General features: G+C 35.8%; 1 protein-coding gene across 2 annotated transcripts in view; it reads right to left on the minus strand.

Moving 5' to 3' along the window:
• BRWD1 (bromodomain and WD repeat domain containing 1) overlaps positions 1–15,204 on the minus strand; it is a 119,899-nt gene that overhangs the window by 76,807 nt on the left and 27,888 nt on the right. For both annotated transcript variants that reach the window (XM_032631477.1, XM_032631476.1), the window contains exons 9-13: positions 7,503–7,603; positions 6,269–6,339; positions 4,546–4,646; positions 3,693–3,733; positions 2,386–2,484 (exon numbers count right to left, since the gene is read on the minus strand). In XM_032631477.1, the coding sequence (XP_032487368.1) occupies positions 2,386–2,484; positions 3,693–3,733; positions 4,546–4,646; positions 6,269–6,339; positions 7,503–7,603 (413 nt within the window). The remainder of the gene's footprint in view (positions 1–2,385; positions 2,485–3,692; positions 3,734–4,545; positions 4,647–6,268; positions 6,340–7,502; positions 7,604–15,204) is intronic.

Below are 15,204 nucleotides of genomic sequence, written 5' to 3' on the forward strand. Positions count from 1 at the left end.
TTTCCAAGAACGGTCTTGGATACACGTCTGCAGTGTTTTGCTGCCTTTATGAAAGCAATATGCAAAGCTTCTGTATAAAATACAGCAGTCAGTAGTATGGGGTTGGGGGGACTGGGGGGACCTAGCTGCTTCTGAAATCATAGAGCACATTCTAAGAAATGATTAAGCATATAATAAACATGTATTTTAAAGAAAACGGCTACAAGAATATAGAATGAGTGCTATGTAACACCTATCTATGTAAGCACCATGGAACACAAATGAGAGAATAAATCTAACTAGATTGGTCAGAGGAAGTGTAACATAAAAGACAAAAGGGGACTTCCCTGGTGGCGTAGTGGTTAAGAATCTACCTTCCAATGAAGGGGACACGGGTCTGAGCCCTCGTCGGGGAACCAGGATCCCACGTGCCACAGGGCAACTGGGCCATGTGCCACAACTACGGAGCCCATGCGCCACCACTAGAGAGAAGCCTGCACGCCGCAATGAAGATCCCACATGCCACAACTAAGACCCAACGCAGCCAAATAAATAAAATAAATAAATGACAAAATGGAATACAGGCTAAGACCCTCCACACTTCATTTGAATTTACTAACAGACAAGTTGCATTTCATCAAGTTGATTAGCCAAGATTAGAACACTAAAACAAATATATCCATCAATTTTTACACACAGAAAACACTGCCTTTCAAGATTTGAAATAAGTAAAACTTTAAATGAGAAAAGAATATTTCCACCATGAGGGAAAATACAAGAAAAGTTCTCTCCATGAAGAGAGGGTGACAACAAGAAAAATAAATAGTTCTCAGTCTCATTTAAAAATTTTTATTCAAGTTTTTACAATGGTATTCTTATTTTGCCTAATAAAATAATTATTCATGGGTGAATACCATTTCAAATGTTCTTCACTGCCATTCTTTCATTATTATTCACTTTCACACTAAGATGCTTCTAAATATCCAGATGTAACATTTTTAAATAACTGTAAAGATTTGTTTGTGAACAAGGATTATCAGATTTCTAGTATGTATTCTTTCCATTCTCTACCACAGATCATTCCACAAAAATATTAATATCAAATTTATTTTGAAATCCAATACAACTGTTTGAGCCACAGCAGAGAATGGGTTAATTTCTCCTACTATTACTAAAAATAAAGCAGACATGAAGATCTAAAATGTGTAACATTTCTCAGAAAAACTCCTAAGAACATCGATATGCCTACTCTAGACCAAGCAGTGCTGGAAATTTTCATATGATTTAAAATTGCCAACAATACTTAAAGGCAGGTAGTCTCACTTCCCAGATGATGAAACAGATTAATAAATATTAAATGATGTCGTCAAAATTATACAGCTATAAACAGTGTAAATGGTATTTGAGCAAAGGTCTGACTCCAAAACACATATTCTTTCCACCACCTGTACTGCCTCCCAAAATATACAAACCAAAAAAGCAATGTATTTGAAATTTGTAATATTTATCTTGCAAAGTACTAAACTTATCTCAAAGATGCTAAAGATACGTTTTTGAGACTTTGGAGGTTGAGGGAGGGGGACAGTTAGACAAACTTGCCTTCAATGCCATTTTACAAACCAAAATTTCAGCATACAAAAAGAAAAATTTTCACTCCCACTGGAGCCCAATTTTTTTAAACCTAAAGTGTGTTTGTTTGCTTTTTTCGCCAGACGTAGCTGTAAGTGACTTCTTAAAAATTCCAAAAATCCTACCTTCAAAAAGTAGAATTTTCTGAAAATTTTCACATTTGATATACTTGAGTTATTTTTATGTATTTTTTGAAATAGTAGGCGGGGATTTCCCTGGTGGCACAGTGGTTAAGAATCCGCCTGCCAACACAGGGGACACGAGTTTGAGCCCTGGTCCAGGAAGATCCCACATGCCGCAGAGCAACTAAGCCCATGTACCACAACTACTGAGCCTGTGCTCTAGAGCCTGCGAGCCACAACTACTGAAGCCCATGCGCCTAGAGCCCGTGCTCCATAACAAGAGAAGCCACTGCAATGAGAAGCCCGCGCACCACAACAGAGTAGCCCCCGCTAGCCGCAACTAGAGAAAGCCCGCGCGCAGCAACGAAGACCCAACACAGCCAAAAATTAATTAATTAATTCTTAAAAAAAAAAAAGAATATACGAGGTTTAAGTATTTATCTGTCAGATGTGCAGGAGGGAGCCATTCACTTAGATCGTAGCTCTTCTAATAGGAGGTGGCTCCAGTCCCCTGAACAAAGCAATCAACCAACGAGAGAGAGAGAGAGAGAGAGAGAGAGAGAGAGAGAGAGAGAGAGAGAGAGAGAGAGAGAGAGAGAGAGAGAGACCAAGTACTTAGGATGCACCTACTTAGAAACAAACCATCTCAACTTACCCTGAGATTCTTGTAGCCATATCCAGTAAGATGCTTCTCCATTCTAACTGCTCAAATCTCCAAATCCGTGCTGTTCCATCTCTGCTACCACTTAAAAACCTTAAAAGAAAAGAAGATCTTCTACTCATATACATGTTACCAAGGGCTACAGTTAATATTTCAAGTGAAAAAATTTTTATTGTAGCTATCTTGACTGCAGGTAAATCTATAGGTGTTTATTCCAAAAGACACGGAATTTAGAGCGTATCTAAACAGAGGAAATCTGGTTTGCTATGATTTGCCTAGCCCTATTAAGTAAAGCACATTTCAAACTCAATCACTAGCTTCTCGAATAGATTGAGTTTTGAAAAGACAATGTACAATAAGTATTTGGAGGGGGGGTGGGGGGGGAGAAGGACAATTAAAGATGTATGGAAGATGGGCTTCCCTGGTGGCGCAGTGGTTGAGAGTCCACCTGCTGATGCAGGGGACACGGGTTCGTGCCCCGGTCCGGGAAGATCCCACATGCTGTGGAGCGGCTAGGCCTGTGAGCCATGGCCGCTGAGCCTGTGCATCCGGAGCCTGTGCTCCGCAACAGGAGAGACCACAACAGCGAGAGGCCCGTGTACCACACACACACAAAAAAAATGTATGGAAGAAACAGTAAGACCAAAAGCACCATTATAAGCATTTTAACTCTAAACTCAAATTAATTCATGCTAGCCATGTGTAAGAATACATCAACCATTTAATAAAGCTAAGTGTTAAAAAATCACAGTTTAGGAAAGGTACCTGAAAAGACACTGGGGACCATAAACGATATAATTTAAGTGATAATTCTGTTGCACTATATCACAGTGATTGATTAGAAAAGATTTTCTTTTAACTACTCAAATATAACAAATTTCTTTATCCTTACACCTAATTTTCCCATAAATCAAACATTTAGCCAGCAGTGAGATAAAGAAAAACTACTTTTGGTCATAGGAGGCTGCAGAAACTACAATTCTAAAACTTACATTTAATTGTTTCCTCCCTGCCCCAGACACTTTTCCTTCAATTATTACATTTACTAACAAGTACCTGCAATATGATATATACCTACAAAGTGATATATTAGTTATACTAATAGGAAGCATAGTATATTTACCTAAAAACACACTCACAAATACAAACACGGTGGGGGGTGGGGGTGGGGTGGGATGAATTGGGAGACTGGGATTGACATGTATACACTGATGTGTATAAAATGGATGGCTAATAAGAACGTGCTGTATAAAAAAAAATTAAATTAAAAAAATTTAAAAAACAAACACACACTTACTTACCGATCACCATTGTTACAAAATTGGATACTATCAACTTTATCCTAAAGAGGGGAAAAAAAACAAACACAAAAGTAATCATCTACATAGTCTGTACACAAAGAAAACCCACTCAGTTTTAGAGCCAGAAGCATATTTGGTTTAAAGCTAGAGATATGCACTTACGCTGCTTAACCCTGCCATTCAAACATATATTGTACGTTTAAGTGCAAAGAATCTAACTACGAACCTAATAAGACTAAGATACAGCTCTTGTCTCAAAGACAGACACATGTGGTAAAAAGAAGCCTACTTCTAAAATTAAAGCAGTATTTGCAATTAATTACATCTGTATAAAAATTGATATGTGTAGAAAGTGATCAAAATAAAAGGTTTAAATAGCTGAAAACAAGGCATATTCACTTCGATGATTATGTGCAAAAAATAATAATAATAATTTCTTTTAAAGTGACTTTTTTAATCAAATAACTTCACAGAACTTCCTATAGGAGAAAAGATGACCTGACCGGTAACCAGCACTCCAGAATACTGAGAGTTATATATCTTAGTACACACTGATAAAACAGCATTCTAATTTCATGAGCTTGGTTTAGATAAATAGACCCAATCAATTCAAACCTAATCACCCAGATTAATTATCATAATCAAGAGTTTGGACTTAAAGCTGAAATAACCACTGCAAAGTATTTGGCACCATAAGGTGCTGAGTTTGTCAATATCATGCTTCACCTTTAAATCCAATTCCCCCTGAATTTAAGTTAAAATTAAAATCAGTAACAATTTCCCTTAGCAATATGAGGCTATGTACCAACAGGAATATAAACAATCTACAGAATTTTAAAACATGAATACTTACAGTGTGACTTTCAAGTTCTGCGATTTTTTCAGGTGCTTCAAAACCCAAAAAATACATTCTGATTACATGATCAGTACTACCTGTGGCTAAAAACATACCACCTGAAATAAAAATTTTAAGGTTTAAAAAATCCAGTTTGTAACAAATATCTTAACCAAATTTCTATATTAAATTAAGCAAGCTCTCTATGCCAAAACTAAATTTATCTCAACAAATCTGTTTTCTAACTCATTAAATAAAGAACTTTTAAAATTAATGCAGTGTAATGCTGTGACTTTTAGGAAGAAATATATATTTGGTCTTCATCCCTTTTTCTGGCAGAACTCCTAAAACCCTTAGAATTTCCTAAGTGAAGTGATACTGGTGTCTTGATTTTCATCAAACCCATTTCAAACACACCAGAGTTTATGTTAATGAGGTGACTTTTGGAAAGCATCTATGGATGGGAGCTAACTGCTAGGGGAACCAACCATGTGATAAGAGAGCTGGGAGAGAGCTGAATCAACAGTGATGATCAATGATTTAACCAACTGTGCCTATGTAATGAAGCCTCCATAAAAAACTCAAAAGGGCAAGGTTCAGGGCTTCTCTGGTGGCGCAGTGGTTGAGAGTCCGCCTGCCGATGCAGGGGACACGGGTTCGTGCCCTGGTCTGGGAAGATCCCACATGCCGCGGAGCGGATGGGCCCATGAGCCATGGCCGCTGAGCCTGCGCGTCTGGAGCCTGTGCTCCGCAACGGGACAGGCCACAACAGTGAGAGGCCCGCGTATCGCAAAAAAAAAAAAGGGCAAGGTTCAGAGAGATTCCAGGTTGATGGACAGGTGGAGATCAGAGAAGAATGGCACACCCAGAGAGTGCCCCTTCCCACATACTTTATCCTATGCATCTCTTCCATCTGGCTATTCCTGAATTATATCCTTTTATAATAAACCGAAAATCTAGTGAGTAAAATGTTTGAGTTTTGTCAGCTGCTCTAGCAAATTAATCAAAACCAAGGAGGAAGTTGTGGGAATCTCTGCTCTATATAGCCCATCAGTCAGAAGCACAGGTGACAACCTGGTCTGAGGCTGGGGGTAGGTGGGGCATCTTGTAGGACTGAGACCTTAACCTGTGGGATCTCACACTATTCTCTAGGTAGGTAGTGTCAGAATTGAGTTGTATTACAGGACACCTAACTAGTGTCGGAGAATTGTTTGGTGGTGCTGGGGTGGGGGGGGAGGGCAGGAAGCACACATCAAATGAGGCTTAATTTTTAAAAGTTAATTCAGACTGGAAATGTTCACTATCTCCTTCTGTTGTATTAGTCGTGACAATGACTTTAAGATGCTGCGGCTCTGAAAATGCATGAAAAGGGGCTCTGCTTTCCGAATAGCTTTACACACCTAAACCTAGCTTTGAAATATAAAGTTCACTTGTTCAAATTTTCAGACTTCTATGGGGAAAGATCTTTGACCTCTCCCAAAATGAAAGGTTTCACACAAGTCCACTGTACAAGAAAATGGAGAATAATTTCACAAGGTGTGTGGAAAACAAACTTAAACTACCAAAAACATGCAGTTCAGTTAAAAGAACCACATTCTTGGTTTATCATACACACAGGGCACATGGCACAAGAACTGCTCATATGGACACTTTAAGCCTCCTTTCTGCCAGCTCGCTCTCATAATGTGGTCATTCAAAATGCTAAAATAAAACTAAGAAAAAAACACTAAAGTTGTCTTACCAACACTAAAAGAAGAACAAAGCATTTGAACGCCTGGTCTAGGCTTTTCAGTGAACTTCAGGGGACGTGGACTTGAAAAGAAGATGTTTTAAAATACATTAGTTTAGCACATTAACATGGTTTAAAATATTGGTTTTAATCTAGCATACTTAAATGTTATAATCTTATTTCTAGTACCTCACAGTATACCAAATATTTCCACATATGCTGTTATAGCTGGATGGATTTCAGAGAACTGTCCAATCCCCAAACTTATACAGAACATAGTATACAGAAAGAGCAAGCCTACTAATCCCCGTTCTGTAACTTAGGTGACTAAAGCTCAGACAGTGTGAGAGAATCCATTATTGAGGCCGCAGAGTAGGATGTAGAACCACCGGGTGATAGCATGGTCCAACAGAAAGGGCATGCAAGCCACACGTGTAACTTTAAATTTTTAGTAGCCACATCATAAGTATAAAGATAAAACTAGGGTTTTTTAGTAGCCACATTATAAGTAAAAAGATAAAATTAGTTTTACTTCATTTACACCAATATATGCAAAATATCACATCAATGTTAATAAAATTTTATTGAGAACTTTAGGTTCTTTCATACTAAATCTTTTAAATCTTCCAGATCACACTAGACACTAATAATACATCTCAATTTGAACAGTTTTCATCAAAAATACTTGATCTGTACTCAGATTTCATAAAACTTATAGATGAAAAACTAAATTCACATATTCAAGTTGTTTGAAATACATTTAAAAGTTTTGTAATAACTGAATCGTATCAGTTAAATTTAAATTAATAATTCGATTCCTCAATTGCACTAGCCACACCCGAAGTGCTCAATAGAGACATGTGGCTAGCGGGTAACACACTAGGCAGTGCAGGGCTATGATCCAGGTCTGATTCTTAAATGATCCTTCCTAAATTTCTGCCTATGTAATTATACTTTTCTAATATTTTTCAAAATGTTCACATATATACTATCACTTTTTCTTTTTCAAAAAAATGTGCCCACTAAGACAGCATGGCTATGCTCCTTTTACATATCCAACTATCTAAATCGTACAGTGTAAACAGTAGTCAATATGGCACATATGCTGTATATAACAAAAATTAAATTCAAAAGTAAAAAGGGAACCACAATACACAATTTCTCTTTATAATCAGATTTCATTTCACTAGACTAAACTGTAACAACATTAAAAAAGAAAACTTATTACACAATTAAAGTCACTTACCTGAATTTCAGGGATTCTAAATCCCACTGCCAAAAACAAACTGTCCCATCAGCACCAGTAGAGACCATGTATCTTTGAGAGCCTTTGGCCATTGGGCTAAACTAAAAAGGAATAACATTTACAATTCAGCTTCCTGAGCTGCTACTGAAGTTAAACAGTTTTCCAAAGTTAACTTCAACTAACACTTTAAGTAAAACACAAGAAATCCAAAACATAGGTAATATTATTGCAGCGAAAACTCATAATCTGTAAAAAATGAAGTCTATCTCTAATTTGTAAATGTAATGTGATCTCAATAAATGATTATTTTCAAAACTAACAAGAACAGCCAGAAAAACTTTTACAAAGAGAAAGTAAAGATCTAGTCCTATCAATGTGAACCCGACCACAAAGCCAATTAATTAAAACTATGGGGCATAGTAGGTACACAATGACAGAATGACCAATGGAAAAATGTGAAGTCCAAACTGGACCCTAATACACAAGACTTAAGACAAAGGAGCCATCTCAATCAGTTGAGGAAACAATGGATCGTAAATGCATAAATGGTAAAGGAACAACTGTGCAACAATCTGGGAAAAAATGGATCCATTCTTCAGACTGTAAAGCAGGATAAATTCCAAGTGATCAACATTTTAAATATTTAAATAACAAAACCATAAAAGTATTATAAGAAAACACAAAAATTATATCGTAACTTCATAACAGGGCTAACATTTGTGCTACACAAACAAGCTAGAGAAAGCAAGATCAATTTGGTCCAGAGACATCCTGGACCAAAGGCAGCTTTTAAGGCAGCTTAAAAGACAGAAAAATATAAGGAAAACAAGAAAAACGTACTAGGCAAAGGAATAAGATGAACAAAAATACAAAAGTGAGAGGGAATGTGATATGTGATAGTTAACAGAAAGATCCATAAGACTAAGTGTTCATTTTGGTATGGAAATGGGTTAAATGGATAGAAAATCCGGACCCAATAACACCAAGTTAAGAGGTTAACTGTAGTTCTCAAGTAAAACACTGAAGGCAACCCAAAGATCTGTCTGACAGCAGTATATAATATTGATTGAAAAGGAACAGATAAGATAAAGAACCAAGAATCAATCCAATTGATCCAAGAACCTTAACTGGATGGCAGTACCCCCTACCTTCATGAAAGAAGCAACACAACTTGCTGACTCATGAGACATTCAAGATAAAGGAGCTTAAGCAAAAGGAAGACCAGTATTGCCATTAAGAGAAAAGGAAGTGTTGGGAAGAAATGCGTTGGTTTTGTTTTTCCGTATGAGTTACATACTTACTTATCATTACAACATGCCAGAGAGATATAGTTTATTATCTCTGTTTCATGCTTTTTCCCAAGGTTATATACACTCTGTAAGAGAGATAGGATTTGAACCTATGACTTCTTCAGTGAAGCTTCTTCTAAGCTCCTTCTCTTCGAATATATGAAATGAAGGGTTTTTTAAGTGATTATTTACATCTAAGTAGATATGTTTCAGAATATGGACCAACAATGAGTTTTAGAGAATATCCCATTAAAAGTAATAACTGAAATTATATTAACAATTGGATAATTCTTGTTAATTAAAACAAGGTAAAATTTGTAACCTTGCAAACACAGAGTAAAGAATTTTAATTAAAGTTAGTTAGAACACAGGTGACAATATGACAGATACACAAGACGTTTGTTGCTCTCTATTTTGTCTCACTGATGTCTTTGTCTAGCCCTGGGTTGACACTATACTGTTTTCTCTATAACATCTTTTAAAGCATTTTTAAATATCTAGTATCGCAAAAAGTTGAGGGTTTTGGGGTTTTTTGAGAGATTGGGCGGGTGGTTGGCTATTTGTGCTCATCTTTCTCTTTCTAAATGAACTTGATAACATGCCAAGTTCCATTAAAACAAAGCAACTGGGATTTCAAATGTAAATACACTGACTTTACACCATCATTTGGAGATGTGACAGCTTTACAACACTGAATCTCCTGATTCAGGAGCATGGTAGACATTTTCACTTATTTAGACTATTCCCTCCCCACCACCCAAGGTTCTGCCATTATTTTTTAAGACCTTTCCCCGTCTCCTAGTAAGTTTACTCCTATGTGAAGCTTTTGTTGCTATTATGAATTATGTACTTTTTTCATTATATTTGCAAACTGATTATTGATGGTTTATAAGAAAGTTTTGGTTTTAGGACATGGGTCCTATATCTATCTGTTTTACTAAGCTCTCAGCAGTTCTAATAGGTTTTAGAGAATTCACCAGGTAAATCCTCCTAAGTTTGCGTTTTAAGAGATTTTTTTTTTTAGTACCTAACAGGCATTTTTAACTTTTGAAGCCTTCCTTTTACTGTTTCTAAGTAACAACATTTCCTCAAATGCAGTATCGCTGACATATAGCCATGTTTTATTAACCAACCTCAAAGCTACTCATCGATGACTGTAACATGCATCTCTAAATAAAGAAAACAGTAAGAACTGCAATTTCTCAAAGTCCCTTTTGGCTTTGCGATTCTGTACTGCAATCTCACATGTCTACTTCCAAAGTCAAAACAGTTTTCCTGAAATCACACATTCTGAGTAACTGTCTAGTATATAACATGTGCCTGAGAGCATAATAACTTCTACTTTTACAACTTATTCAGTGACAAAAAAAGCAGTCTTTAATGTATGTTGATTCTCTATTTTGTTATTGAAGAATGCATTATTTAAAGATAGTAAGCTGTCCTACTAACTGTTAAAATGCAAATCTTTCCTGTGTGCTCACATGTGCATTCTAGACAGAGCTATTAGCATGGGGGAGTGGAGGAGGGGGTAAAATTCACACAACGTTAAATTCACCACTTCAACCATTTTAAAATGTATAATTAAGTGATATTTGGTACATTCACAATACTCTGCAGCCATTATCACTATCTAGTCCCACAACTACGGTAGGATTAAACTGAAATCTGTCAAGGCATTTTCCATTGATTCTCTTGGCTTTTTCAAGTAGGTAATCAAACTGTTTGAAAAATGAGAATTTGGGGGACTTCCCTGGCAGTCCAGGGGTTAGGACTCCATGCTTTCACTGCAGGGGGCAGGGGTTAGATCCCTGGTCAGGGAATTAAGATCCCACATGCCACACGGCACGGCCAAAAAAAAGAAAATGAGAATTTTTTTCTCTTTCTTTCCAATATCTATACAGTTTTGTTTTTTCTTGCTTAGTAGTACTTGCTAATGTTGAACAGTTGCAGTGATAGTATAGTGTTTGTTCATTTCCCCCAAATGTCGCTTTGCAATCTTTCAAATCTGCATAAAATCTGCAAGAATAGTACAATGAACACTCACATACCAGTCACCAAGATTCACCAATCGTTAATATTTTGCCACACTTGTCCCTGGCGACTGGATGGACTTGAACCATCTGAATCTAAGTTGCAGACATCATGACACTTCAACCCTAAAATCCTCAGCATGTATCTCCTAAGAACAATGATATTCTCCTACATAATACATTTATAGGACTCAAGACATTTAATATACAATTAACATTGAAATTTCCCCCAATTTCTCAGATGTCCATTATAGGTTTTCTTTTTCTTTTTCCTCTCTTAAAGACAGGATCCAAATCACATATTTATATTTGTCACAGTTTTTACTTCCCTTATAAAATAGTTCTCCCACCTTTTGTCTTTTTGAAACTAAGCTTTTGAAGGATATAGATTGCTTTCATAAACTGTTAATCTGCACTTGCCTGACTGCTTCCTCATGTGATTCAGGTTAAACATTTCTGACAGAAATACTAACAGGTAGAGAAAGAATTTTAACTACAGATTCAATGCATTTTATAGTTACAGGTCTACTCAGATTTTATTTCTTTCTGTGCCAGTCTTAGAATATTTCACTTTTTCAAATTTTCCATATAAAACTTTTAAAATATACTTTTTAGTGTCTGAAAGTTCTATAGTGATTCCCTTTTTCAAATACGGTAATATTTATGATATTTCTATTTTGACCCTAGATTAATCTCAGTCTTACACCATTTTTAGTATTTCATTCAAAGAACTTCTGGCTTCGTTGATACTCTTTACTGTTATGCTTATTTTTTCCATCCTTAATTGTTTCCTGTTCTTTTTCTAACTTTCTGAGAAATACATCTAATCACTGAATTTCAGCCTTTTCTTTAATATATGCATTGAGGGCTATAAACTTCCCTTTCAGCACTGCTTCAGCTGGGTATTAATTATCTGTTGTATAACAAAGTATCCCAAAACTTAGCTACTGGAAACAACAGTAAATATTCATTATTTCACAGTCTCTAAGGGTCAAGAATTCAGAACAGCTTAGCAGGGTGGTTCTGGCTCAGGGTCTCCTGAGGTTGAAGTCAAGATGTCAGCCCAGGCTTAAATGAGGATGGAGGACATGCTTCCAGAAAGGCCAACTCACACGGCTAAGGTAGGAGACTCCAATTATTCACCATGAAGACCTTTCCATAGGGCTGTCTGAGTGTCCTGTCGACATGACACAGCAGGCATCCCTCAAGACAAGTGAGTCAAGAGAATAAGACAGATGTTTCCATTCACGTCAAGAGAATAAGACAGTGACTCCCACTGTCTTATAACCTTTCACAATCAAGCAATGGAAGTCACCCTACATCACTTTCCCAGTATCCTATAGGTTACACAGGTCAACCCTATTCAACAAGGAGACTACCAATGGGTAACAGCATGAGGAGGCAAGAATCACTGGGCACCATCTTGGTGGCTGGCTACCAAACTCTATATCCCACAAGTTATAATTATAATATTTTCATTATTAATCAGTTCAAAATATTCTCAAATTTTTATTGTGATTTCATCTTTGATGCATGGGTTACATAAAAGTGTATTGCTTAATTTATAAAAGTGAGGATTATTCTATTAATTCTGGCTGCTAGTTAATTTCCAGCTTGATAGCACTACTGGAGAATATACTTAAGATTATTTTCAGTATTTTCAAATTTATTGAGAACTTAGTTTAAGGGTTGGAATGTGGACAATATTTATATAACAATCCACTTAAGACTGAAAAGAAATGATGCGAATACAATACGTAGTGTTCTAATGTATCATACAGATCAAGCTTATTATTTACATTGTTCAAATCTATATTCTTAATGGCACAGATTGTTCTTCCAACTACTGAGAGAGCCAGAGATGTGCTTATTGCCCATTAATATTATGGAGGTCTATTTTTCCCCATATGTTCTATTTTTGCTTAATGTATTTTGAGGCTGTGTTACTGAACACATACAAATTCAGAACTCTTCTTCCTGCCTAGTGAAATATTTAATCATTATAAATTGTCCCTCTTTATCTCTAAAATTGGTATTTGCCTTAATGCCTTTTTATCTAATATTAGTATGTTATACCAGCCTTCTTATGGTTAATTTTTGGATAATTGTTTCCATCCTTTACTTTTTTTTTACATCCAGACTCCCTATACCCTTATATTGAAGGTGAGGTTTGTTTTTCAATTATGTCTGAAATCTTTCTCTCTTATCCGGACCATTTAATGCATTTAGAAGTAATCTATGATTACAATGCCATTTAATGATATCCTAGCATCATCTCAGTACTTTTCCTACACTTCTTTTTCTTTCCTTTCTTGCTTTTTTATTATTCCATATTTCCCCCTCTATTAAGCTTAGTAGTTATATATTCTCTTGCTAGTCTTTTAATTATTTTAGAGATTATGAAATGCAAAGATCTAACAAATACTAAAGTTACCTCCTCCCTATATACAAGCTATTATTACTGTTAGTTTAATTCTATACATAATTTAAAACCCTAAGACATTACATTTGTTGCATGAAGTCAATGTTTATTTCCATTTGCTCACACACATTTTTTTTTAAAATTCTTCATTCTTTCTTATTCCAAGCCTGGGATCACATTCCTTCTCTGCCTAATAGATACTATTTCGAATTCCCTTTAGTGATGTTCCATCACTAAGAAACTCTCCATTTGTCTGAAAATGTGTTTATTGTAGTTCAATGGTATTTTCAGTAGGTTCAGAATTCAAGACTGGCAGTCATTTCCTATTAACACTTTAAGAAGACTACTCCTTTGTCTATCAACTTCCACTGCTTCTACCGAGAAGCTAGCCATCAGTTTCATTCCTTCTTTATTTTCCCCTCTGGTTACTTAAGATTTCACTTTGTCTTCAGTTTTAAAGCTTTTACTGTAATGTTTAGTATGTCTGTATATTTATTCTGCCCAGGATCCTTAGTGTTTCTTCAATCTGTGGCTTTAGTTCTTTAGCGTATTTTGCAAAATTCTCAGCTATTATCACTACAAACATAGCTTTTGCTTCATTCTCTCCTCTTCTTCAGGAATTCCAATTACACATATGGTATATATGTATGTATACACCTGTGGAATCTTTTCAGCATTTCCTATCCATTTCTTAATCTCTTTCAGTACATTCCAAACTCTTCCCTCTGTGCTTCCATCTATTTATTTTCTTCTAACCTCATTTCCAGCTCATTAATTCTCTCTTTGATTTCTTCAGTTGCATCTAATCCGCTGTTAAAACCATCCATTGAATTATTAAATTCAGTTATATGTTTCAATTCTAGAATTTCCTTTTTCCTAACTTCTAGTTCTCTGATGAAATTTGCATATTTATTATGAATTTATTATGCATACATACTTCCAAGATATATCCTCCCCAACCCTACAAGTCTGTCAGAATTTCGGCTAAGCTTCTCAGCCACCTCCTGTGAAACTGGCATATGCCTTCAAACTCAAGTTCCTCTCCCTGGGCTTTCCTTATCTCCTGTATCTTGGTCCCATAATTTCTCATTCTATTAGTACTTCAGATACTTTTGTCACCCTCGTCCAGCTTTTCTAGTTGCCAGCTCTGCATTATGTCTTTTACTCCTGAAGAATGTTCACTTGATCCTCTTAGACAAAAGGTTCTACCTCTAACCCAGTTAATACTAACATTTTTGAGAATGTAAATTATATTAAGTGACACTGTATACTGCTACCCATGAGAAAGGTGTGTGCTAAAATACTGAAAGTGATTATTTCTAGATGGTAAGATTATGGAAGTCTTTAATTTTATTTGCTATTAACTACTGTCTAATTTTTTTGCAAACAGTATTACTTACATACCATTTTTTAATAAATAAAAAGAAAACCTTTACTAAAATTTAAAATGGTTTATACATGCCAGTAACAACAAGGCAAAGAACATGTAAAAGATTAATAACTAAAATCATGCATTTGCTTGACTTTGAACTTCAGAGTAACCACTAGCAAGCACAGATAAGCCTTCTGAAGTATAAAAACCTATCACCACCCAAGTAGAGTTTTTTGATATATTCAGTAGGTAGTAAACACATGTGGGCCCCCATTACCAAAAGAATGGGGCTTTCAGTGAAGACCAGAGCTCCACTTTCACACTGAAGAATTCCCTAATGGTTTTAACACAGACACCCTCAAAAAGTATTATAAATGTTCTTATTTGCTGTTACGTTGCCTATAAGTTCATACCAAATAACAAAATGAAAAAAAATTTTTTAACCTCTAGAACATAGCTAGGATTTGAATTAATTTTTAACCTATGAAATCCTCTAGAGAACAATATACTCCTTGCCAAAAAATAAACAGGCAAATCAAAAATTTTGCTTACATTTTCAAAGTAAAACACAACCCCAATTAGAGTTGTC

The sequence above is a fragment of the Phocoena sinus genome, chromosome 4 (genome assembly GCF_008692025.1).
Source record: "Phocoena sinus isolate mPhoSin1 chromosome 4, mPhoSin1.pri, whole genome shotgun sequence".
NCBI lineage: Eukaryota > Metazoa > Chordata > Mammalia > Artiodactyla > Phocoenidae > Phocoena > Phocoena sinus.